The following is a 24,526-nucleotide window of genomic DNA, read 5'->3' as shown; positions in this document are numbered from 1 at the left end:
CCATCTCAGCCTTGCAGCAGTGAAGTTATTTCTGCCAAAAGGAAGGAGATGAAATGCATACAATTTTCAGGGAAGAACAGTGATACACCCTCCTTCCTTGAAGATGAAGATGAACAAGTGAACCAACTTCACTATGAAAAGGTGAAGTGGGAAAACTGCATTGGTCTTATGCAACTCACTGGACTCAACTAAAATTATGACAAACTGTAACTGAAGTTAGCCAGTTATTCACTTTGCAAATGAAAAGAAAAAGTATCTCACTCCAAAGCAAAACCCTTCAGTCCTCCCAGAAAGCACGAGGCATCAACACCAATGCATGGATACTCACTATGGCTGCTTGGTTTCAGTCCTAATTAAGCACCAGCCTCAAAGGCTGCATCTTTATACAAAATTGCTCACATGCCGGAAATAACAGCTGTAGGAAATTCTTCTGTAATATTCCACAGGCTACTGTTTTATGTCTTAAAAAAAATACTAAGTTAGGAAGAAACAAATCATACCTTGTTTATCTTCTCTTTTGGATGCGTCAGGAGATGTGGGAAATAAGACAAAACATCACAATTGAGAACAACTTGTGTCTGCTCATCAGTACCAGTTACTATGTTGCCTACTGCTCTCAGTGCTGCTGTCTGAATATCCAAAGTGGGAAGGAAAAAAAATTGCATGTTAAAGACATTGCTGTTACTTACGCTATAACAAAGAGCATTTTAAGATATCTCTTTATAAAAACACTTTGCAAAATACAATTTAGCACTTCATCCTCTGAGCTACATCAGAAAAATGGATACTGGTTCATCAAAAGACACAGTACATTACAAAATAAATACACTGCAGCTCAACTCAAAAAGTGCAAACATTAGAAATTAAAAGAATATTAAAACCTTAGAAGATTAGTCATCATGTACCTGATCTGTGCTACAATTCCAACAACAGCTTCTAGGCTCTATGTCTGCTGAGGTTGCTCACTGCTCCATTTAGCTCCCCACTACGGCATTCAAAACCTCACAACTACTTATTGAGTCTCAGGTGATTTCAGAAATTGACTTTACATCTTTATGTATTGGTCAGTAAATGCTTTACAAGTGACAGAATACTGGAGAGACTTCTTCCATCAAGTGAACTAGTCTGACAAATTTTAAGACAGCCAAATCTCATCCAAAGTACAAACTAAACAAATGTGTCAAATGCACAGATATATAGAAGATCTCTGTATTACAGCAGATGGGTCATAAAAAACCCAGTACACATTAACTAGCTTTTAGTTTCACATTGTCTTTAAAATTAATCAAGTAAGCTCAGCTAACCTTTCACAGCTAATTACAAATATACTTTACTAAAAGGACTCAGCATTCACAAATATTTCCATACTCTAAAGGTTCCAAAATACTGATTTCCATGAACTATTCAGATAGAACATGCACAACCATGTATGCAGCACCAGAAAAAGTGGATATTACTTGAATTCTGGAAAACATAAAATCTATTGTCATTAAATATTTTAGGACTACAAAAGGAAGGCACCCCTGGTAATCACATAACAGAAGTTAATGTTTAACCTGTCACTACTTAAAACTGGGTTAGTACTATTTTGCTTGAGTTTTATTTCTCTTTAACATTTTTTTCCTCAGTGTAGGTAATATTTTTTGTTCATTTTACCTACGCAAAATGTAGCTATAAATGTTCGTCTCACTAACTCCACTAATAAATACTGTAAGGCACATTATTTTTAGCAAACAGCATACAAAGGACTATTCAAACACAACTGAATCAGACTTACTTGAACTTTAACCTCCTGATGACTCAGAAGGGGAACTAGAAAAGGTACAACTCCCGAATCAATCACCATTTGTATCTGTTCATTTCCACCATCTGTTAAGTAGGACAAAGCCCAAACGGTGTCCACAAGAATCTACAAATTGGAGAGAATAGGGTTTACACATTGAACAGAAAAAATCTGTATAACGAAGGCTTAATTTAGTGAACAACATTCTACTGTCTGGGGTGGAGAGGGGAAAACATGCAATTTAGTTATAGGAAAAACTTAAACATGATTGTGATAAGACCTAATCAGTAATATGTTAGATTATTATGTACAACTATGAAAACCAGGGCCATTTGTTCCATCAGAGTAATTTCTGTATGTCCACATTTTGGTGCATAAAGTGACAGCATACATCATCTCACAAAGGTAAACTGTTGGGCTTGATTTGCATTTCCAAGATAGACAACCAGCTCAGGTAAGTAGTTGTGCTAGTAACTTTCTGAAGAAAATACCAATACAGCTTCCTTAGCATAGCTGTAATTTGTCAGCTGTGCTATCTTATGATTACAGAATACATAAATTCCCTTAAGTCTCTAATCCATTGGACATCTTAGCATTTCTGATCCATAGTGCAGTTCTGAAGTGAAACTGCAAACAAGTCTGGATGCATGCCTTTTCCTGCCTTCATATTAAGAATAAAAAGCAGCAAAGGAAAGTAGTTCTCATACCAACTAAAGGACTGGCAACTATTGTAATGTGGCAACTGTTGAAGTGTTCAAGCAAAGCAAAACCCACAGAGAAATGCCTATCATGCAGGGCCATCTGAGAATCTTAAAAGAAAAAAAAGTCACTGATGATTTGATAAGGATGATTAGAAGCCCTCAAAAATAGACAGGTACAAAAGTTAGTCACTGAAAGGTAGTACCTGAAGCAGAAATAATGCGAGCAGAGAGGGATATCACATCACATAGAGATGATGTTAGGAACTGCAGGAAAAGAAATCTGGATCCTACTAAGGACATAATCTGTTGAGGTAGCTAGATCTAGCCTACTTTTAAAACAGATAGCCATTTACAATTTCCAGCTATGAGAACAGCTGAATACTGCAGTACTAGAGCACAGGAAGGACTTCACAGTCCTGACCCAGCTGCAGCCACCCAGCTCCGGATGCCAGCCAGCACAGCCCAAAGGCTTTCCTGCCACAGCCTGCTGCTGCCCTCACCTCCTGTGCTGCAGTGGAGCCACTCTGGCAGCAGAAGCAGTGAGAGATGGTGCCTCACCAGTTTGCTACCCCACAGCCCTGCTGGTGACGAGAGCAGCAGCCGCCAGAAGCACTCACAGGACTGTGGGCTGACCTACCTGCATCACTGACTCATCTCCAAAGATAGGTTTGCTGCTCCAGTACGGAGAGGCTGGGACCAGACTGGTACCTCCAAACTAGCACCTGACTCTCAGGATCAAAATGACGGACACCCTAATTGAGATCAGTCAAAACCTGGCATCACAGTCTCATACCTACATCAATAAGCTCTCATACAATCATTGCTTGCAAAAAGCTTTAAAATTTGGCAGAAAAAAAAAAGAGCCTACAGGTTAGAAGTGTATTCGGTTTTGCAATGAATTCTGTTCAGCTTTGTCCAAATTACTCATTGAAAAGTCACCATGTGCTGTCTCCCACTCACATTACACTGGGAAAACCCTGGCAAAATCCCAGCTTAAACTGTACAAATATTTTGTGGAGGCAAGCCCACTTCACCATTAAAAAAGCAGCAGAAACACTGCTACTACAGTGCTGAACTAACAAACGACAGTCCCACTGATCTCATGCTTTATTTTATCCCCAAACCCAACACAAGGGTTCAATTCCCTCTTCCCTAAACTAAAAGATCACTACAGGGATTACAAAATCCTGATAGGAGGAGGAGAAAAACAGCTCAACATCTGTCAGTTACACAGATGTCTGTTCTGAAGTCCCAATATATAAGGCTTGATGAGATAAATCCACTCCCTAGGACATTACTTGGAAAAACACAGGCAAACTCACGATTCAGGAATGTGGGAAGTACTGAAGGTTTAGTATTAAAAACATGAAGGTTGTCAAAGGTGCCACAAAACAATAGTTTATTGCTGTTTGTTTAAATATATTTTAATACGTGATTTCCTTAATTAAACGTTGCAAAGTCAGGCACCCAACAAGTACAGAAGTCAGGTTTACCCTTATGATCACAATATTTTACTGGACTGATATACAGAATTACATCTAATTTTTTTTACACATATTACATATCATCTAGGCAAAATTATAACCTGGGGCAGAATTAAAGTGCAGCTGATGGTAAAGCTGACACTTTAATTTTCTAGTGCTCAATTAAAGATAGGATTTTTAAAGCCACTTCAAACGTACAGGATAAAAAATGCCATCTTCTACAAAAGGTATTTCAGAAATGGTATTTGCACTTTCTTTTTCATGCTCTGAATGGCTACAGTCACATTAGTCTTCATATTTAATTATGCATTTATGATTTAATGATACATAAATTAACATACAAACACAAGTTTACTACTTTAACAAAATCCTGCAGCATTATCTTTCTAGAGAAAGCAAAGAATCTAAATATCTAAAACTTTAGAAATTACTTACGTTTATATCTGTATGGTAAATGAGAACACACAATGCTGGCAAAATCTGAAAAGAAGTTTATCAGTCATTACAGTAGAACAAAATTGGTGGTAAAATTATGAATCCAAGTATTACAATCACAAAGCTTAGTTTGAGTCTGCTTTAGTATATTGTAGTCACATACTTTCCAGCAGCTGGTCATTCCCTCAAAGTATGTATAAAAATATCTGTATTATCTCTCTGTATTTCAAATATCTGAGTATCTGTATTTCAAATTTCTGAAAATATGAGACAGTACTAGATTCCAGACACAGAATGTAGACTGTATTTTGAGGGAAAACAAGCAAATAACAGAGGTAAGATACCCTGCTAATATTTTAAAAGTTTAATTATCACACACAAAAATTATTAGCCAAATATCAATATATAAACCTGTTGGATTAAAGTTTAATTTTTTATAATCACAAATGGAGAAAATATAAAACTGGGCTGTGATAAAACTGCTTTGAACAGAGTGCTTTAGTTAGTAAAGCATTACGTGCAAAAGTTTTCTTGTTTCTCTGCTTCATTTTTAAAATGTCATTAAAGTTTAGCTGTTAATAGTAACGTACTTCACATGCCTTCAAAAACTGTATCCACACTTTTGAATTTATCTTAAAATCAAGAACTTTACTTACAATTACAGTTCTAGTCAAATAGCTCAATTTTACTAACTGTGCCAACATTATGAACCAAGCATTTGCTCTGTTCACCAGTTTAAAAGGATTTTCAGGATTTCTGCTCAGGCTGGGACTTGGCATTGGCTGCATGTGCACACCGAGTTGAAACACAAACCGTACTACATGTCACTGTTTACTTACGCTTCCTCTTGCTGAAAATAATTACATCTGAATTCTTCTATGTACAGAATCACATTGTGGCCTTTTTATTTTTAGTGAAAACATGTAATGCTGACTATTTTAATACTTTCTAGTATGTTAATTTTTTTGTTGTATAGCTCATCACTTTAGTCTTACTCCCTTTCAGATGTTACAAATAGCTTTATTACAGCTGTAGCAAGTAAATTGGTCAAATTATTTCATCTAACATATGATAGTGGCACAACACATGTGCAGTGACAAAAAACATGCAAAAATTCATAGTATGACAATGTAAAACATTTGGCCTGCAGCCCAGAGTATAAAACATTATCTGTCTCATAATTCTTTATTTACCTCCTGAACTGTCTCCATAGGCGGTGGGGGGTCCTTATTCCTGCAGAGATTTACAATGACCCATGTGACGTTCCGAAGGAAGGTGATGGGAATGGAGGGATTGATGAAGGACAGAAGAGGTTTGACAACTCCCAGTGATATGACATAATCTCTACACTGAGGACCATCACCTACAGAAATGAAAATTGTTGCAAAAGAAATTACATTAAAAATGGAGAATCTTGAAATGTATGCAATGACATGTTGGGATACTGAAATTCTATGTTTCCTCACCAATAATCTACTACTAAAAGGTCATATTTAATTAAATATACATACGTAAAGTTATGTATGTATATTTTAGGAAGCACAAAATTTATCCTGTTATATTTTGCATAGCAAGTGATACTATTATTTAGAAAAAAAACAGGAGGTACACATGTAATTCTGGCCATATTATATACTTTCAAAAAAATTGCATCAAGACATAGAATTCAGAGGAAACATAGTCTCTTATGATAATGCCAGTGTTCAAAAAGTCAAGTTCTAAAATGAAACGTTCCCTGAATTCAAATCATCAAAACAACAAGTTACCTATAATATTTCCGAGAGCCCAGACAGCTTGCTCACAAACATTCTGGTGTGGTGAATGAAGTAGTCTCAAGAAGAGGGGTACTGCATCTGCAGAATGCAAATATTAGATTTGTTTAACGCTGAATCTTGGTATATGAGCAACATGTTCACTAATTTACACAAAACAGATTCTCCACCATGCCTTATAAATGTTTCTATTATGAAGGGTGCACAAAACCTGAGTTGAACATTTCTATATCTATCTGGAGAAGGGAAAAATAGGCTTAAGAACAGAATTATTAATCCACAGTGCTCCCCACATTCAAACATTTCCCCATATTTCTCAAAGCAATAGGCAGACCCTCAAGTATGCAGGTGTGAGGTTTCACGTCCCAGTAATTCAGATTTTCCAGTTATCCAGGATCACAACACATACCAAGCAGAATGACATGCCCACTTGTGCAAACGTGCTTCATATCCTGACTTTAAGAAAATAGCTTCCTCCCAAGAGGTGGCTATAGTTAGTTTCCATATGCAGTTGTCGTGAATGGCGGAAGAATTGCAGCACACAATATGCGTGAACAGCAAATCTCAAAGTTTACTGATAGCTCACACATATTTATATTGGTGTTAATGAAGCTTATACATATTGCAAAGCTGAGCTCATTATTGGTTAAAGCACACATGAATCAACCACACCTACTTCTATGCTCTAATGATTATTTTGTTTCTATGTTTACATTCTTGTGGCTATTCTACCTAGGCTATCTTCATTTTTCTGGCAAAAGATTTTCTCCCCCATCTTCATGTTGCAGCAAAGGTCACCATGACCCTTGTCAGTGATTGGACACTGACTACTTAATCCCCAGCTTGTTTGCCCTAACCTTATCCAACGGTATCACATCAAAGTGGCCTTTCTCAGCTAGCCAATTATCCACAAAGCTCTCCACACGCAGTGAAGATTTACATCCATCTGCCAGGCTCAAGACATGTTTTAATTTTCTCTTATATAATGCCAGCAACATACTAAATTAAGGAAGTGGTACTGATTTTAGATATCATTCTCTGTGGAATTAAATACATTGGATAGAGCTAAGTAACCATCCCACTACTATCCCCATGCACTGTTTTCCTTCAGACAAGCCATACTGTTTGAAAGACAGTAACTCTTAGTAACTCTTGCAGCAATTTTTTAAGTCTATTTATGATCATACTCATCCTATAGTCTGAATAAACTAGATCAATTTATATACCGTTAAAGAGTATTTTTCTTGCAGAAATAGCTTCACAAATTTAAAAAAAAAAAAGTTTGTGAGCAACCATTAATCAATATTTTGTTGATAATGTAAAGTGACAATAAGCAAAAAAACTGATGTATTTTCCTGAAAAACACAGAGCCATGAAGAAGAAAGACAACCTAAAATTCCCTGCCCACCCCAGAGGAGTGATTCAGCCATTGCCTATAACTGACAAGCAGGAACAGCAACACACTGATGCTTAAGAACACTCACTCTTGTAATAAAATCACCCCACTTCTATTAGCTCAAGTGGAATATTTTAGCTTCCTTCTCAGCAATTACTGAGATTACAATTCAGCCATACATGCATTCAACATCTTTTGGAGAAGAGGGTCAACCATGTAGTTTATATTACACTGCAATCCTGGTATGCTTTCAAAACCAGGAATGAAGTTATTTCATAATAGCACTCAGGCAGGAGGACAACCTGAGACAGCATGAGATGAAGTTTTCTGACCTACCACTCGCAAAAAATTAATTATTCCTGCTCCAAACTGGCTTCTGCCAGGAGCTATTCTGTGCAAATAGTACTTCTCTTTTGCTGGGCCTTCCAAGTACCATCTGTCCCTCCTGACTGCAGGAGGATGCCTTCTTTTGTATTAAGGCTGCATCAGCCTCTTCTGTAGCTGCAAGGGCCTATTGCTTTGTTTCCTCAGACCCTTCCTTTATCTAAAGGGAGAAGAGCTGGGAGACTGTTTTCCCTCGGTCATCTCCCAGTCAAAGCAGCAAGACTTTCAGACTAAACTTCATCCATTATCTCTTCATGAGTAAAATGCTTTTTATTCTCTGAAGTCATTTAGCACATTTTCTTTTCAAGCATTAACTAAACAGATTTTGGGAGAAACATGTCCCAACTTGAACTTCTAGTAATTGTTCAGGTAACAATAATGCTTTTAGTTATGCTGTACACACTTTTATTCTACTTTTAATTTTTACTTCAAGATTTTTTCCTGCAAAGTTAATACTATAAACATCCTTTCTATTAGCTTCATTCAAACAGGACAACATTGTGGGACATGAAAAAGAAAGAAAACAATGACTAACCAATGAACAAGTTGAGAAGGAAGGAAAAACTTGGGAGTAGATTTTCAAAGGTACTTAGACACCACAAAAGCAATCTAAAAACAGAGGTGCCCAAATAGCATCAGAAACTTTTGAAGCAAATTCAAGATGTTGATTTTTTTTGTTTTAATGCCTTTGGATTTTTATCCAAAGCTCATTTTGGTAAGATAATTTTATCCAAATCTTATTTTGGATAATAATAATAATAATAATAATAATAATAATAATAATAATAATAATAATAATAATAATAATAATAATAATAATAATAATAATAATAATAATAATAATAATGCTCCAGTATCATAAATATACAGAATCTAATAATTATTTAGTTATTTTCTTAGCAATGAAAACATATAAACCAGCATTTTAATTTGAAAGGCAGGTTCATACAGTAAAAAAAAAAATTCAAACAACTACGTCACCACTTTCCCATATAAAAATGAGAATATGAGTAAGTAAAGATAGCTTATTATGTATTTGCTTATCTATAATCTAGTGTTTTATGACAACATATTATATTAGCACAAAGGTGATTGTTTTAAGATAAGTATGCTGATCCATAAAAGCTATAGATAGAATAATGAAAAAAGTATTTGATTAATTTATCTTCATTTGACTTTAGAGTTTCTTTCCTTTCTCACTGTCTGGTTAAACAAGAAATGAAAGCAGTTCAACAACTTGTGTGTACAGGAGATACTAATCATACAAACAAGGAAAGGATGATAATTTTCTTAACAATGTATTTAAATGGGCAACCTTACATAACTGTATATATTTAACAACTTTAATAAGATTTATGAACACACCTTTGAGGCAGAAAGAATTAACTCCTAACTTAAATGTTAGCCACAGAGCAATTAATGGTACATGATTTCAGAAATCAAACTAAGAACAAGAAAGGACTTAGATTTTTGTCATAGTGATTGTGTCCTCTGTCATTCTCTGTCTTCTTTATGGGAAATCCTGTCTGGCATCCTTAACATTGATTGTTAGTGACAAGCAGATTTATGTTTAAGAGCAAATGTAGAAATCTTTCAGAAATCTTCAGGACAAGCATGTATTTATTACTTTAATGGTATTGATAAGAAATGGCATTTGTTATCCAAATACTTTCTTTTTCCCACAATATCCACCCCCACTGCCTCCTCCCCAAAAAAACTAAAGTTGTAATACTTACTCGACTGTACAACAGCTTGAGTCTGTGCAGAAGTGCCTGATGCTATGTTAGTCAATGCCCATGCAGCTTCAAATTGTAATGAAGGACTGTAATGAAAGTGTTTTATACTAGTTATAAGTTGATACATCATCTGAAGACTATTTTATGGGTCATTTCAATATTGCTAGCTGCATCCATAAGAAATACTCTACATTTAGGCAGTACCACTGGGCTAACATTTAAAAAACTCCAACATCTAAGCCTGCACTTTTCAGGGAAAAAGCTGTAAGAAAAAAAGAGGTCTTGCATTCCATGACCTTTTGTAAACCATTCATCACTCTGAATTAATATTTGTAACAAAAAAACTCCAACCAAACAACCAATTAAACTTGATTCTTCCGCCACTACTTCCAGATCAAGTGCAAGCTGGTATACTTGGATACAGACATTTTTTTGCACCATCATTGACAGGCAAAATATCTACAATCAGTATGAAAAGACAGCATCACACCTGTCTTATTAAATACAGATAAAATTAGTTACAAATGTCATGAAAGCTGAGACAACATCTCTTCCAAGATGTCTGTCAACTGCTGTCTGTGCCAACCACAGTTTAGTAAAACAGTTTGCATGAAAACTGCTGTTTAAGTTAAGAGTTCTACAAGCTACAAAAGAGTTTACAGCCCACGGTCATTAGCACAACTGTAAGTGTCTGGATTTAGGAAGAACAGAGAATATTTACTGTCAGGTGACTGTTTCATTTCCATGGCTTTTTGTGTCTTTATCAGTCATGTTTTATATATAGTTTTAAATACTGGCTTCTTTTAAATTTTTTTTTGTGTATTAATTTCCAAAGCAATTTGAGGTTTTATTTGGGATGGGAAGAATTAAAAAGGAGGTAAAAACAAATCACACCTCTCAGCAGCTACCTATAAACCTTTAAATTTTAGGATCAAGTGTATTAAAACTCTAGTTTTAGGTTAGTCCCTTTTTTCTTTCTCTCATTATAAGCTTTTAAGTATAACATGAGTAACAGCTTTAATGATTTGTTATGCAAAGTCTTTTCAGAGTATAACTCTGCTAAATATTATATAGCAATCACGATTAAAAGGACTGCTTAAAAAAAACATTGAGTTCAATTTTGAAAGACTTATTAAATATGTACAAGGGTAAATCATACAAAAACTAGCAGAAGATTCAAATTAAAAAATTTTCAAAGCACTGAACCATTTACTTCTAGAGCAGACAAGCGTTCATGACCCATTTTAAAATTCTTTCCTGATTTGAATGTTATTGTCAGCTGCCTTCTAAGCAACTGTTTTGTTAAACAAGCTCGGAAAAAACCCTACTCGCAGTTCGTAGCTTTGCAGCCATCAAAATATACCAAAAATACCACAACATATTTTTGAAATTCCTAGCTCTCATAGCTGCAGAAATAACATTGAAAATGGAAATACTATAAATACATTCATGTCTGCCTGAGATCAAAGACAGGCTAAAATATTTACCTCAATTGTGTTAATCCCTATCTATCCGAATCAGGGGCTCAAGATTTGTTGAATATGGCATGTTTTGTTTCTTACACGTCATTAAATGCCTGCAGCTATATGCTCAGTGTTTTCTATGTTCTTTACTGAAGCTCTTTGTTTTCCAATAAAGGCTCAGAGAGCATGCTCACCATGTTCTACCATCACATAAGAGAGCAGCAGAGAGCCAGAACGAAACACACCTTGCAGTGAGAAGAAACCAGAAACTTCAGCTAATAATCTTAATGGAAAAGACAAATGTATTCTACAAAAATCCCCTGTTCACAACCAGGCATGTTCTCTGCCTTCACACAAATACACACAAGTCTGTGGCAGGTTTCTTAAAAAAAGCTAGTAAAAGGCTGAAATATTCAAACCCAGTGAGAAATGTAGTAAGATTTTCTCCATTACTTGGATATGCTCAAACATGCTCGAAAAAATTAAATGACATTTCAGTGGCAGAATAAATATTCCTGGAGAACTTGTGATTTATCACCATGGAATGTGATCCACTGTGTCAGATTATATGGTGCTGGAATTCTCAGTTTTGTTTCAAATAATCATTTTTTTCTTAATGCAAATTTCTAGTAACAGTGAAGATTTTTAAAAGAATACTTACTTATCATCCCTTTCTAGGCATTTTACCAGAATTGGTAAAATTCCAGATTTTATTAAGTCATCAATAGGTGGATTTCTGTCACTGGATAGGAGTTTTCTGTGAAATTGAAAGTAAAAGTAAGTAACTTTTATAACAAAAACCATGTATAAATTATGTTTCTGTATCTTTAGTTATTTTACCTTGCAGCTTGGACAGCACTCAATTGGATCACTGGGTTGTCACTTGTGGCATTCTGAAATAAAAATTAAAAACACAGTAAAAATTAAAAATGCACAGAACACACCCTTCTAGTTAAAAAAAAAGTTAAATATAACATACCTGCAGTATAGCTTCTAGTGTTACATTTTGCTTCAAAAGAAAAAAAAAGTTTTAGTAATTTTGCAGATAAATTATAGCCTTCTTAAACATTTAATATAAGAAAACTTATTTTAACAGTGTATAAGTTCATAAATTTACTTTCAGATAACTGTAAGATAACAGAATATATTGTTCAGTTACACTACCAAAGTTTTAAAAATAATTCCAGAATCAAGGAACTTACTGCTTTGAAATCAGCATCAACATCAGAATCTTCTAAGCTTTCCTCTTGAGGAACATTTCTTTTTTTCAAAAGATGTTCATCTCTTTTGTTCTGTAAAGAAATGACAAAAAATAAAGCCACTTCTAATGCTTATTAGTACAGGGTGGTGATGCACAATGGACCCTTTCAACATTTAAGTATAGATAAGGTTGCCTTTTTTTAAAGGCATTTGTAGCTGCAAATAGAATTTGCAGTATTTTAGCTGTAACAATCTGGCAGCTTGCTAATCAGACAGATCTACAACAATCCATGACATTTGAATTAATTAAAAGTCACACTCTGGGGATCAGTTTTCTAACAGGCATTCACAATACTCATAGCTCTGCATGATATTAACATTTAGCCACACGTAACAGAAGTTCTTTTTCAGTGAAAGATTATTTTTCAGCTAAAACTTGTTTTGAAGCTCCCTGGTCACATCTATTTGCATTTTCTGTGTAAAGTAGCATGTTCCATGCACACTGGCACTTGCAGTATTTCCCACTCATGCTATTAGCCTAAGTTCTGACAAAAAACAAGACATCCTCCAGTCTTAGCTCCTTTAAGGAATTACAAAAGAATAAAATTATCTTTTTAGTGTTAAAATACCCATTTAACATTTCATTTTAACATTCCTAATTTAATGAATTTGAAGACATAAAACAGTACTTTAAAAAGGAAGAAAACAAATCATCAATTGTTTACACTTTTTTACAAATCTAGAACGTATTAAAAGTATTATACCAAAACTGTGAAATGGTCTCTTCTAAATTTTAGACTTTATAATTTGTTTGGTATGTCTAGAGGTACAAAGACAGAAGAGGCAATGGAAGATGATGATACAGTATATATATCTGAACACCTTTTTATATTTGGTTTTGGATTTTTTATAAGTTAATTAAGATTTAATTCTTTAATGATGCAAAATGTTGAAAAAGCGCAAGAGCTAGCTCTAACATCTAGAAGAAATCTAGTATACTAGCAAGGAAAGGCAGGCTTTTCAGTCTCCAATTATCTGATAAGCACAGTACTCATTAAGAGATTTTATTATACTACACCTGGTTTGTAATACCTAAAAAAGCCTCTAAACAGAATGATGTAAAGGGTCCCCAATATTTTATTTTATGTTATAAAAAACAGCAATTCCTGGTCCAAAATTTCAGGGACTTGTTTACCTTTCAGACATCTTAGAAATAAATTAAAACAAGTTTGAAATCCTCCCAATCAATATCTTTTTCTTTTCAGATAACACAAAGCTAAAACTACAAACAAGCACGAGAATAACCCTTTAATGCAGAAGACAACATATCACAGACTTAGCATAGTTTAATTTTAGTCAAGTTGTAAGAACAGAAACTAGATCCTCAAAGAGTGCACAGACCACCTAGACTGGCTCCAGAGCCGTGCAGTAACAGCTGCATACACGGAGCACATAGGTGCAGACAAGCATCACAGGAAGTTTGTTGGCAAGTGCATCTGCAGAGAAGGAAGATGGGAAGGAATGGGCAGCCGAGCACCAAGAAAGCAGTGTATGCAGACAAAGTGCATCAGGCAGGAACACATCAACTGATGGATTCAGCAGAAAGACCTGCAGTGTATTTACCTGATTTTCCTACACCAGTCACTGAGCTGAACAAGAGCCTCTCCTGCTCCAGTAAGCCTTCTATACCTGCACACACAACTATCCAACCCTTCAGCACCATGAGCATGCCTCCCAGAATGCCTCCTACTGTTAACCTTAACCAAAACAAGTACCAGTAACAGTCCATATTCTAAGGCCAAGATATTACACCCCCTTAAGAAAGAAAAAGAAATTTTACAGGATATAACTGACCACAGAATAACGCCACAATTTCTGTGAGTGCAGGCAATGTCTTCAGGCCATCAGTGATATGGTGTGATAGGCTCCAGAAAAAATTACCTCAGCCAAGGAAAGAAAGAAGGAGCAACAATGTTCCTGTAACTACTCACTGTTTGCAGGTGGCTGGGTTGAAAAACAACTGTCAGGACCAAGACAGAAGAGTTTCTACAGCAGCCTGAGGCAGAGAGGCTAGTACTTACTGAGAAGTACTAAAAGTTTCTATTCTAATTAGCATTTCTTATAAAGTCAGTGCTCATGAAACCTTTCAGTTCTAAACAGTGTCCCTAAGGCTATTTGAAATATCGTTGTCCATCTGCAAAAGCATCCAATCCCTAGACAACTAAAATGCTCTCTCCAGTAATTTGACAGGCCAATCACTCTCCTACAGAAGGTAAAAGAAGATGATTTGCAGCCTGCCATGGCTTTAAAATGCTTGTATTTGGACGTATTGTAGCAAACTCAAAAAGGTTTTGCCTAACTCAAAGCACCGGCCCCTTCTGCAGGCTCCTGTGGTGAAAATGAAGACAAATGAACATACCTGGATACAGCTGTCCTGTTCAAAGCCTGGTGAGAGAGCCCTTTCAAAAGCAGAAGCATCAGAGTAGAATTCTGATGGTAAAACCTTGTCCCAAACAAAATGCACCAGGTCTCCTTCTAAAGGGAAGATTCTCAACACTGCCTGAACCATGTATACTATGTCCAGTAAGTACAGAAGTTCATAAACAGGTGCTGACTGCTGGTTCTAAGTATTGCCAACATTCTGGTAGAGATCCCACTGCAGCAGCCTACAAAGGGCATTGGTAAACTTGCCAAATGAATAGATAACAGTAATGATACCAGGAGTGCACTTTCTTGTCCAGTTTTTATGACAGATGCCCATCATTTGCTTCACTGACAGTGGGATGGTAAAGCTACACGAACAGCAAGTATTCAAGTCCTGCAGATCCCGGTACTTCTTTTGTTTATCTTCTTAGAAGATGGCCACACAATTAAAAAAAATAAAGACTAATTCAAGGAAGTTTCAAATGTTCAAAAACACAATTTAACAGAAGACTCCTTGTGGGTAAAGGGAACATCCTAAAAACTCTGTGCAACACTGAACTTAGTACTAGGGGACATGGCCAATGGGATGCTCTAACAGAACTGGGAAAGGTGTCAAATATGAATTTCTACATATTTTTTCAGCACTGGACACACCGGAAAGCTCTGTGAAGAGTGCCAGCTGTTGTGAGGTTCCAAGATTAAAAGGGAAAAGAAATTAACAAGAAAATCTTTGCCTGCAGATAACAAATACCATTACAAAATGTTTCTTCAAGTCAGGGGAAAGCTAAATAGGAGCTCAGTAGCCAGTAGACGTTCTTGAGGGACAAAAGTTAACATAATTATGTTTGAGTCTTCTGAGGACAAAAAGCAGAACTTCAAGAACATTTCAACATTAAAAACTGGAGTTCCTAATGCTAGCCAGTATTAGATATACTCACAGATGACAACAAGCAGCTCTTGCCCCTGCAATTACATCCAAGGAGAGACTAAGGGTTCAAGCCAGTGACGGAGGTAGATTCAGGTTTTCTGGACATCACTTTTAAGCTACCACTGAGCCCAAGTCAGATTCCAAGATTCTTCTTCAGATAAAGATTTAGCTACAGATACACAATTAGAAGAAGTAGGCACTTCCCTACATTTGAGTTCTGCTAATTCACCTTTGTGACAACACAGAGCCATCATAATGTTCCTGTTCGGATAGTGCTCATCTGTCTCAGAAAAGGGGCAAATTGACTCAAAAGAAGTAGATAGCAGTGTATGGCCTAAGCATGAATTGCAAAGATTGAGACCTCTTAAGTCAGGGAACAGCAAGATCTCACTCAAATGGATTCAAGCAAATCTCCAAAGAATTTCTTCCTAGCCCTTTTCAACTAAGCCTCTAAAAGAATCCATTAGGAATGTAATTTTCCTCTTAGGGTATTTTTTTTAAATGAATTAGTTGAGGCAGGGTAAATGCAAATTCTTTACCAAGAATTTGTGCTACTAACACTTGATAGTAACAAATGTTAGGGAAGCCTCCAGAAGAACATACTTATAGTGCTTCAGTGTCCCTGTCATTGTAGTCATTCTTCAAACTGGCAGACTTATATTATGTACTAAAACATGTCCTTTACAGCAAACAAAAAGCTATACATACACAATGAACTGGAAAAGACACTTAACTGATACAAGTTTTACTGTCCTGAAACAAAGTGTTTTCTTTTTCTTGTGGAGTTTCAGACTTACTGAGAATCAGAAAAAGATTTATTTTCCACCCTAGCACTCCCAGCAACATAAAAGACAGATTCCTTTATTCAAAGAGTCTTCTATTTTATTTAGGAGCTATCATGGACATAAGCAATCTTAAGAAAGATCAAAGTAGAAACAAGGACAGTATGCCAGGGAAAGAGGTAAAAAAAGACATATGCCCATGACTCTTTAATCCACCACTTATTTAGCAAATAATTGCTTTGCCTTGCACCAAACTTAATTGGCAATTAAAGCTTTCACGTGCTCATGTCTGTGAGCTCTCAGAGGCAGCTGAGTTTGCCAAGAAAGCTAAAAATAAACCTTGTGAGAGATCATGGAAGTTCTTAGGATTCCAGTTAGCAGGACAGTATCCTGTGTTTCTGCTGAAGTTAGGAGTGCTAAGGCTTCCTTTGAAGGGTGACATCTAACTCAATGACCGTATCATTGACCTGGCTAAGACTGACTACCTTTGTTTAGGCACACAAGTGACCCAAGACAAACTGCATTTTCAGAGAAAGCCAAGTACCCAGAATCAAAGGATGTCTCAAAGCAATGGAGTTACAGGATTCATTTAGATATAGAACCTTAAAATGAATCCTAACCATTGCTCATCTACTATGCCCCTCTAGATTGAGACTAACAGACCAAGCCAATTAATTCCAGGATCCTTGTTACTAACAGAGCAGCCTTCAGGTTTCTGGGATGCTGAAACCAAGTGATAAACACTCTAAATCAGACTTCACCAAGACATTGCACTGAAGAGCTTTATATTCTACATCCTGATGCAGCCTCTACCACCTGACTCTTAAAGTATCAGAACTGACACTGTTATCTGTCAGGAAAGGGAGATGGCTATTGTTTAAGCTCTCAGAGCTGCTGCTGTACAAACAATATAATCAGAGACCAAGACTATCTTTCCAGAAATGTAGTAGATCCACTCTCAAAATGCATAGAACACAAAGCCAATATGGAATCAGTAAAAGGGCATCTGACCCTGGGGAGTGTCATCTGACTGGTTCATGATGCCAACCCATGCCTCAACCTGGAATCCGCCAGACTACTGCTACCTTTTCATGTCAGATAGCTTTGCTAATCTTTGTCAATTAAATTCCTAAACAAATAATAAGTGATTGAGAAATAAAAAGCAGGGGAAAAAATAGTTTCTTCCTGAGTAAGAGCTGTGGTGTGAAGACAGTGAATAGAGATAATATATTCTTAAAACAGAATGTGGTGCAAATGCACCTTGATGTCTGTAATTTCAAGAGAATAAACACCTCACACTGATGCATGCTGAAGTTGTTTACTACTGTTCAAAGCCATGATTTTTTATTTATTCCATCTTACTAAACAGAGATGTGAGCAATTTCATCAGATCCATTCATTTAATATTTATATCCACATTGATTCAAAAGACAAACCCATGACTGTGTAGTGCTTCAACTGTACAGATCAAGAATACACTCAATTTGTCTCTTTTCTTCAAAGCCAGGTGTACATGCAGCATCTGGGTAGCTGGGATGAAGACAACACATCCCTTTCCTTTGAAGAGGCACCAGTGGATTACTAAGGTCATGCCAAAATTTCCTGATTTTGGCATACTCATGCTAGAGCAGCAGTGTTAACTGTAAAGACTGAAGCGATGATACTACAACTTATCCTTTCCACTGCTGGAACTTGATAAAACATTATCAAAACATATCCTTTAACATTTCAGTCTCAATTCTGTACCAGAAGCAATGGTACAGAATCTCATCTGCCACAGAGTTCCAACTGCAAACCAGTTGCCCACCAGCACCAGCTGAGTTGACACACTGAATTTATTATTAAAGCAGATTTTTTTCTGGTCTCTGCAGTGAAGATGTTTAACCAACATTCAAGAACACCAATTCCTGTATTTAAGAGTGCTGCAGCTGCTGTTCACTCTTGATTTACAGTCTGACCTACATCCAGTGCTCAGGCTTCTCCTCTGAATGTGTAACTGATCTTTGCATGTGCAGTTTTCAGGGAGAAGTCACTGGCAGCTCATAGGCTTCCTCCTCATTTTCACTCACATATTACTGGCACATGCTGGATTCCTTCCACACAGGATAATATCTTGCCTTAAGTGTCTGACTTGCTCCCCCACCATGCTTCTGTAATAAACTGGCCTTGAAATTGTGACCTGTTACAAAAACCAATTAAAAGAACTAATTTAAAATTAAAACTCCCACTTTGCACTGCAAAGTTCTCTTCCAAGATTGCACAGGAATGCTCACATTCCATCTCAATTTAATAAGATGTATAAGGATATGCTGCATTAGTTAAGCCATCTTTTACAGGTTTGCTTTGCTAGCAGGCACAGGCTGCCCAAGTGCAACGAATGACTTTTCCCAGTACAGATTTCACAGTTACACAGCAAGTTTTACACCATTTCTGAACAAAGAGGGCCTCTAACATGTCACCATAAACTTCCACTGCTGATCATTTTCCAGTCTTCTGAGTCAAATTAGATTTCTTTGACTAATTATTATAGTCTCAGGATGAATCTTAGAAATGTTTATAGTTTATATTGTAATGAGATAGAGAAGTTTTTCTGTAAGACCTGAAAAAATAAAGTCCCTTTTTCCAAGAGGAACAGAAGGATCCCAGGAAAATACTAGTACAAGATTTTTTTGGTTGCTCCTACATAATCAGGTGATAAGTGCAGACAAAATTTCTCAAAAGTCAAGCTAATTTCCATCAACATAGTTTCTCTTTACAAAGCCTTCACTTTGATTTTAGCAAGTATTTTGTCTTCTCAGTTTGCAAATAATGAAAACATAAGACAGAATTTGATGAGTGTGCACTTCTAAGCAAGCACTACTCAAACTGTCAAGGATTCAACTGGCAAACTGGAGACAAGCATCAAACGGGAGACCAAAAGGAGTTTGGGCTATATTGAGAATATTCAAACCAAATACTTATCAGATCATTAATGAAACTAATAGAAAATACAGGTTATACCAAGTTGGAGAAGCCTGGAAACATACTGGGGAACAAAATGGGAACGCCTGGAAAAAGGAGATGTAATTCAGGAGACAGAAGTCAATTGTAAAAAAAAAAATCTGCATTTATTCAACTATGCAAACAAAACAACTATATTTGCTTTGTGGTATCTTAAGAAGTGTACAAAGCATACACAGACTGTGTGCCTGTCAACAGCATACTTAGTATAAAGAGGAATACAGTATCAGGAACTGGTTTTCACTATTCCATTTAAAACTCAGGATGCAGCCTGCATCCTTTCAGATTTCCAGACTTCCAGAAAAATTCGGGCAATTTGGATCTAAGAAGCAGCAACAAGTCAAATCTAGGAAAGAGAGTGTTCAAGAAAAGGGTGAAGAACTGAATCTGTCTCAACAGGATAAAGGTAAAGGGGCCAGTATGAAGTCCTCAAATACACTGAAGGTACCCAAAAGCAAATAAAAGTTTACCCTTTCTCTTTGAGTTGCTGAGAAAGGCAGTTGGAAGAGTTATGAAAGATGAGGGTGTAACAAATGTTCTAATTAGGCAGAGCAGTAAACCAGATCAGCTCTCATACTCATGATCTTTCCAGCCATACTGACATTTACCCAATACAGCCAAAATCTGACCCCCAAATTAACTCCCTTTACAGCATGGAAGCAATAATTTTCAGATAAACAAGATAAATTAACAACCTTACTTTCTAAATGCTAAAGCTCTCCTTTTTCCCGTTCAGAGATTTTAAACATTTGAACAGCTGAGAGTTCCACTGTAATAACTGGTACAGAAACTGAATATGGATTATTTCCAAGTGATACACTGGAGTAAAGCAGTACTGTTCTGTTGTACTGAGCTTCACAAATTGGAGAAGAAAAATAAATTAGAATCCACAGTTAGTATTTACCAAATTTGCACCTTTTCTATATAAGTTTGGGGCTATATAGCAAAGCTTATGGAAAAATATTTATTTAAGATACCAGAGCACTTTTAGCAAAGCAACACAGTTGATAATGAAAAGCAGACTCACCTTCCGCAATTCAATTGTAACTTCATTCCTGTGTCTTCTCATAGTCTGTTAAAAAAAAAAAGTATGTCAAGAAAGTAGTATTCTGTTTGGAATCAGCTGTTTCTAGGTTAAAAAAGTGCAGTTATTCATCAAAAGACATGGAAAACTGTGCATAATTTATAACTCAATCTTTTCTAGGAGGATGCACATATTTTTTGTGATGTTTTGCTTCGGTTGTGGGTTTTGTTTGTTTGTTTGATTTGTTATCTTTTTTTTTATCATACACCTTACAGATAGCTTTTACCACAACAAGTATCCCAAAGGTACAAAATATCAACTTCCCATGGAGTTTTCACTAGAATGATTCTCCAGGTGTTTTCACTGAAATGACTCTCCAGGTGTTTATATGCGCAGACCATAGGCAGCAGTAAATCCAGGTTTCTCATATTCTCATATCAGACCATCTCATATTCCCATATAATCACATTCACAACCTAAACACATAACCTATACTAGTTCTCTGGCCAAAATCAATCATGACTGAGCTCTATGCAACAAGACCGATCAGGCTTGCAGAAAAAGGAAACAAAGTAGTACAGTGGTACTGAGTCTCCTTAGGATCTGTAGCTGAAACACTACAAAGGAAAACCAGCCCACAAGCATCTCAGCTCCTTAAAGATACTGCGCACTCCGAACGCATTCCTGACAATGCTGCTACACCTCTCAGATAAGACAGACCAGAAGATTGAAAAAGAATTTAGCCTACTGAAGGCAATCTCCTTAGGTTCATTCAACTATCAGTGGAAAAGACATGTACCATCAGAATGCAATTCAAAGGAGAACAGGACTGGATGACTGCTGCAGTCCAGCAAGATCACCCACACTAACTAAAATTAGCCTTTTAAAATACTTTCTATGTCCTATCCTTGCTACTGACCTTCACTGCCACTATCATGTTCCTTTTGAGTTAGGGCAAATAACTCCCTGAGCAAAAAAGTTACCAGTGAAGACCAGCAATAAACAGTAAACACCAGCACTCCCCATCAGCCACCTAAGAAAACACCAAACATGCTAAAGATGAAACACAGATAGAAAAAATGAGCGGATTTCACACCATGAATATATACAGGACAGAACTACAATAGCTTCACTGCTCTCAGCCAGGTTGCACAGCAGTGCCATGGGCAGGGGTGCTGCTCACTAGACCAGCTTGCTCAGAGCCCCATCCAGCCTGGCCTTGATCACTGCCAGGGATGGGGCAACTTCTCTGGATAACCTGTGCCTCAGGTTCTTACTTCATCCTCAGTAAAGAATCTCCCTGACATCTAATATAAACCTACCCTCTTTCAATTTAAAAACACTGTCCCTTGTCCTCTCGCTACCTGCCCATATAAACACCCTCTCTCCCTCCTTTTGTAAGCCCCCTTAAGGTACTGGAAGGCTGCAATGAGGTCTCCCTGAAGCTGTCTCATCTCCATTATGAAATTCATCAAATTCTCCATGAAATTCATTACCTTGGGATCACTTGAGAGTAAGAAAGGCTTGTCTTCCTGCCCACTGCTTGATTAACCAGCTCACTCATGTAAACATGGACAAAATGCTCCTTTTACATCTACAGGGTTGAACTCTAAACAAAATAAGTCCTCATCACTGTAAGAGGACACCAGCACTACAGCATCCACCAGAACTGCAGGTTATTTCCCCCTCTCATCATTTTGGTAAACCCTTTGCTTTGATACTTGTGACCATCTGAGCCTGCTGCAACAGCTCAGTATGATAGGGACTGGATAGCTGGGGAATGGGAGGGCATTGTATAGGTTCATTTGCCTGAACAAAGAACCCAAGAAGTCATCATATGCAACTAGCAAGACCAGTCATTAAAATTTCTTGTTTTATTAGAACTTTATATTTGAATAATCTTAATAACTGTGTCAAATTTAAGAAAACCATATAGCCTGAAGTTTTTCAACACTTCTTCCCCATGACAGCTGCCTCCCAGTCCTAAAGGGGATACAAGAGAGCTGGAAAGGGGCTTTTTACCAGAGCATGGAGTGATAGGACAAGGGGGAATGGCTTTCAGCTGAAAGAGGGCAGGTTTAGACTAGACATTAGGAGACATTCTTTACTGTGAGGTGGTAAGGCAGTGGCACAGTCTTCCCAGAAAAGTTGTGAATGTTCCAACCCTGGAATTGTTCAAGACCAAGTGGGATGAGGCTTTGAAGAAGCTGGTCTTGCGGAAGGTACTCTTGCCTATGGCAGGAGCGTTGGAACTGGATCTCCAAGGCTCCTTTCCACTCACGTCATTCCATGATTCTGTAACTGCATTTCAATAAAAAATGTAACTAAACAATGCTGTAAAATCTCCTTTTCTTGATCATTCTGTGTTATAAACACCAAAACTCTTTACTGAACATTTCACTAGCAACACCATCCCACCTTCCCCTAAAATCTCACCTTTATTCCTACTCATCTTAAATTTTGAGTTTGAGGTGTACCCTATCATAATCAGTCAACTCAAATGTCCACTAGAATTTTCCTCTCCAAACTCCAATATTGCACATGCCAAATTTGAAGTCTCAGTGATTTAACTGATGCAAGGCACAATTTACTTTTAGATTTACTCCCTACCTACAATTTACTCATTTGGCTATGCAAGAATACTCTAGAACATTTATACTGAACAGAGAAAGAGAGAGACTAAATCTCAAGTTCTTTAGAAGATCATGGTAACATTTATCACCTATCATTCTTCTGGAAGCAGGGCAGATTTAAGGAATACTATATGTTGGGCTCAGCAGTTCAGCAGTTTGATATTTCTGGTTTAGAAAAAACCCAAATACAGGGCAGTCCCAGGCAAGACATTACTACTCATTTCATCAATTTACTCTAAAACCTTCTCTAACAATATTTTAGTAACAATAAAGACAGTTACTCAAGAGTCAGCCAACCCTAAAGTCTCCATTGGGAAGACTCCAAGCTTCTTTCTAAGGGCAAATAATTCACTCAGATTTTCCATTAGGGTTTTATCTTTGTTTCATGCTTCCATTACTTCAGCCTGTCTGATTCTACCCTATTACAAATCTGTCTCAATATTTTTTTACTCTTTCTTCTTTTTTATCAAGTTGATCTTCAAAATATTTCACTACTCCATTACACACAGTTTTCACAATCAATGTACAAAAATCTCCCATCTTTTCCTCATTTAGAGAGCTACCACTCTTTAGAAAGATTCATAAAAAAGTTATCACCTCTGAAGACATTTTTGTTTTCCAGTACCACACATTTTTTGAGCTCTAATTCTCTTTAGGCAATCTCCATATTACCTGGGTTTTATCCTTTTAGGTGTTCTTTTGTATTTCATTTTAAACCTACTATGAGTGTTTTCTCTTTAAAGCAGCTCTGGTACTTTTTACCTTCCTCCTTTTAAAGGCAGTACAGGTTGATAAGTGGGATACCAGTTTTAACTCCATGGAACCAATGACTGTTACTAAACAGTTTAGTGCCCCCCACTAAACTAAGGGCTCCCAGTCTTCATGCTCCCAGGGCTCTCCTGCTGGCACAGCATCTTTTTAAAAAAAGTCCGTTTGTCAGGGTCATCAAGATCACCAAGAATCAGTGATACAATGCTGGGGGCTAGAGACTTCCTACAAGCACATGGGACTGAAGTTCCCAAAGAGCCTGTGGTGCATTCTGGCAGTTAAACTTGGCTGCCATGGCTGGATCATGATCAGTGCTCCTTGCTTGAAGTCTGCTGACACTACTTCTAACCAACACTTTGTGTCCCTGACACATGACATGACCACTGCATATCAATGTGTTTAATCCCATGGGTTCCACTTAATTCATACTTGTCAATTGTGGCAATTACAGACTGTACGTACATGAAAAACACATGAATGCACTTCACATTGGCTTGATTACCTAATTTTATTCATGCTTCTTACTGGGGATTTCTCCAGACTGTTGCCCAGCTTGATTTTCTCCTCTTTACCACTGGTGCTGATACACTAGTGACAGACTGCTCCATGGTAA

General features: G+C 36.9%; 1 protein-coding gene across 2 annotated transcripts in view; it reads right to left on the bottom strand.

The window, feature by feature from the left end:
* The window catches only part of KPNA3 (karyopherin subunit alpha 3), a 48,429-nt gene that overhangs the window by 7,809 nt on the left and 16,094 nt on the right, over positions 1–24,526 (bottom strand). For both annotated transcript variants that reach the window (XM_066544966.1, XM_066544967.1), the window contains 11 exons: positions 20,516–20,560; positions 12,357–12,446; positions 12,134–12,163; positions 11,995–12,047; positions 11,816–11,911; positions 9,692–9,777; positions 6,170–6,256; positions 5,597–5,766; positions 4,404–4,448; positions 1,778–1,909; positions 501–629 (listed from right to left, as the gene is read on the bottom strand). In XM_066544966.1, coding sequence (XP_066401063.1) covers positions 501–629; positions 1,778–1,909; positions 4,404–4,448; positions 5,597–5,766; positions 6,170–6,256; positions 9,692–9,777; positions 11,816–11,911; positions 11,995–12,047; positions 12,134–12,163; positions 12,357–12,446; positions 20,516–20,560 — 963 coding nt within the window. The remainder of the gene's footprint in view (positions 1–500; positions 630–1,777; positions 1,910–4,403; positions 4,449–5,596; positions 5,767–6,169; positions 6,257–9,691; positions 9,778–11,815; positions 11,912–11,994; positions 12,048–12,133; positions 12,164–12,356; positions 12,447–20,515; positions 20,561–24,526) is intronic.

Source organism: Molothrus aeneus, chromosome 2 (genome assembly GCF_037042795.1).
Source record: "Molothrus aeneus isolate 106 chromosome 2, BPBGC_Maene_1.0, whole genome shotgun sequence".
Lineage (NCBI taxonomy): Eukaryota > Metazoa > Chordata > Aves > Passeriformes > Icteridae > Molothrus > Molothrus aeneus.
The sequence above is the reverse complement of the archived record's forward strand: the minus strand, read 5'-3'. Positions and strand labels throughout refer to the sequence as shown.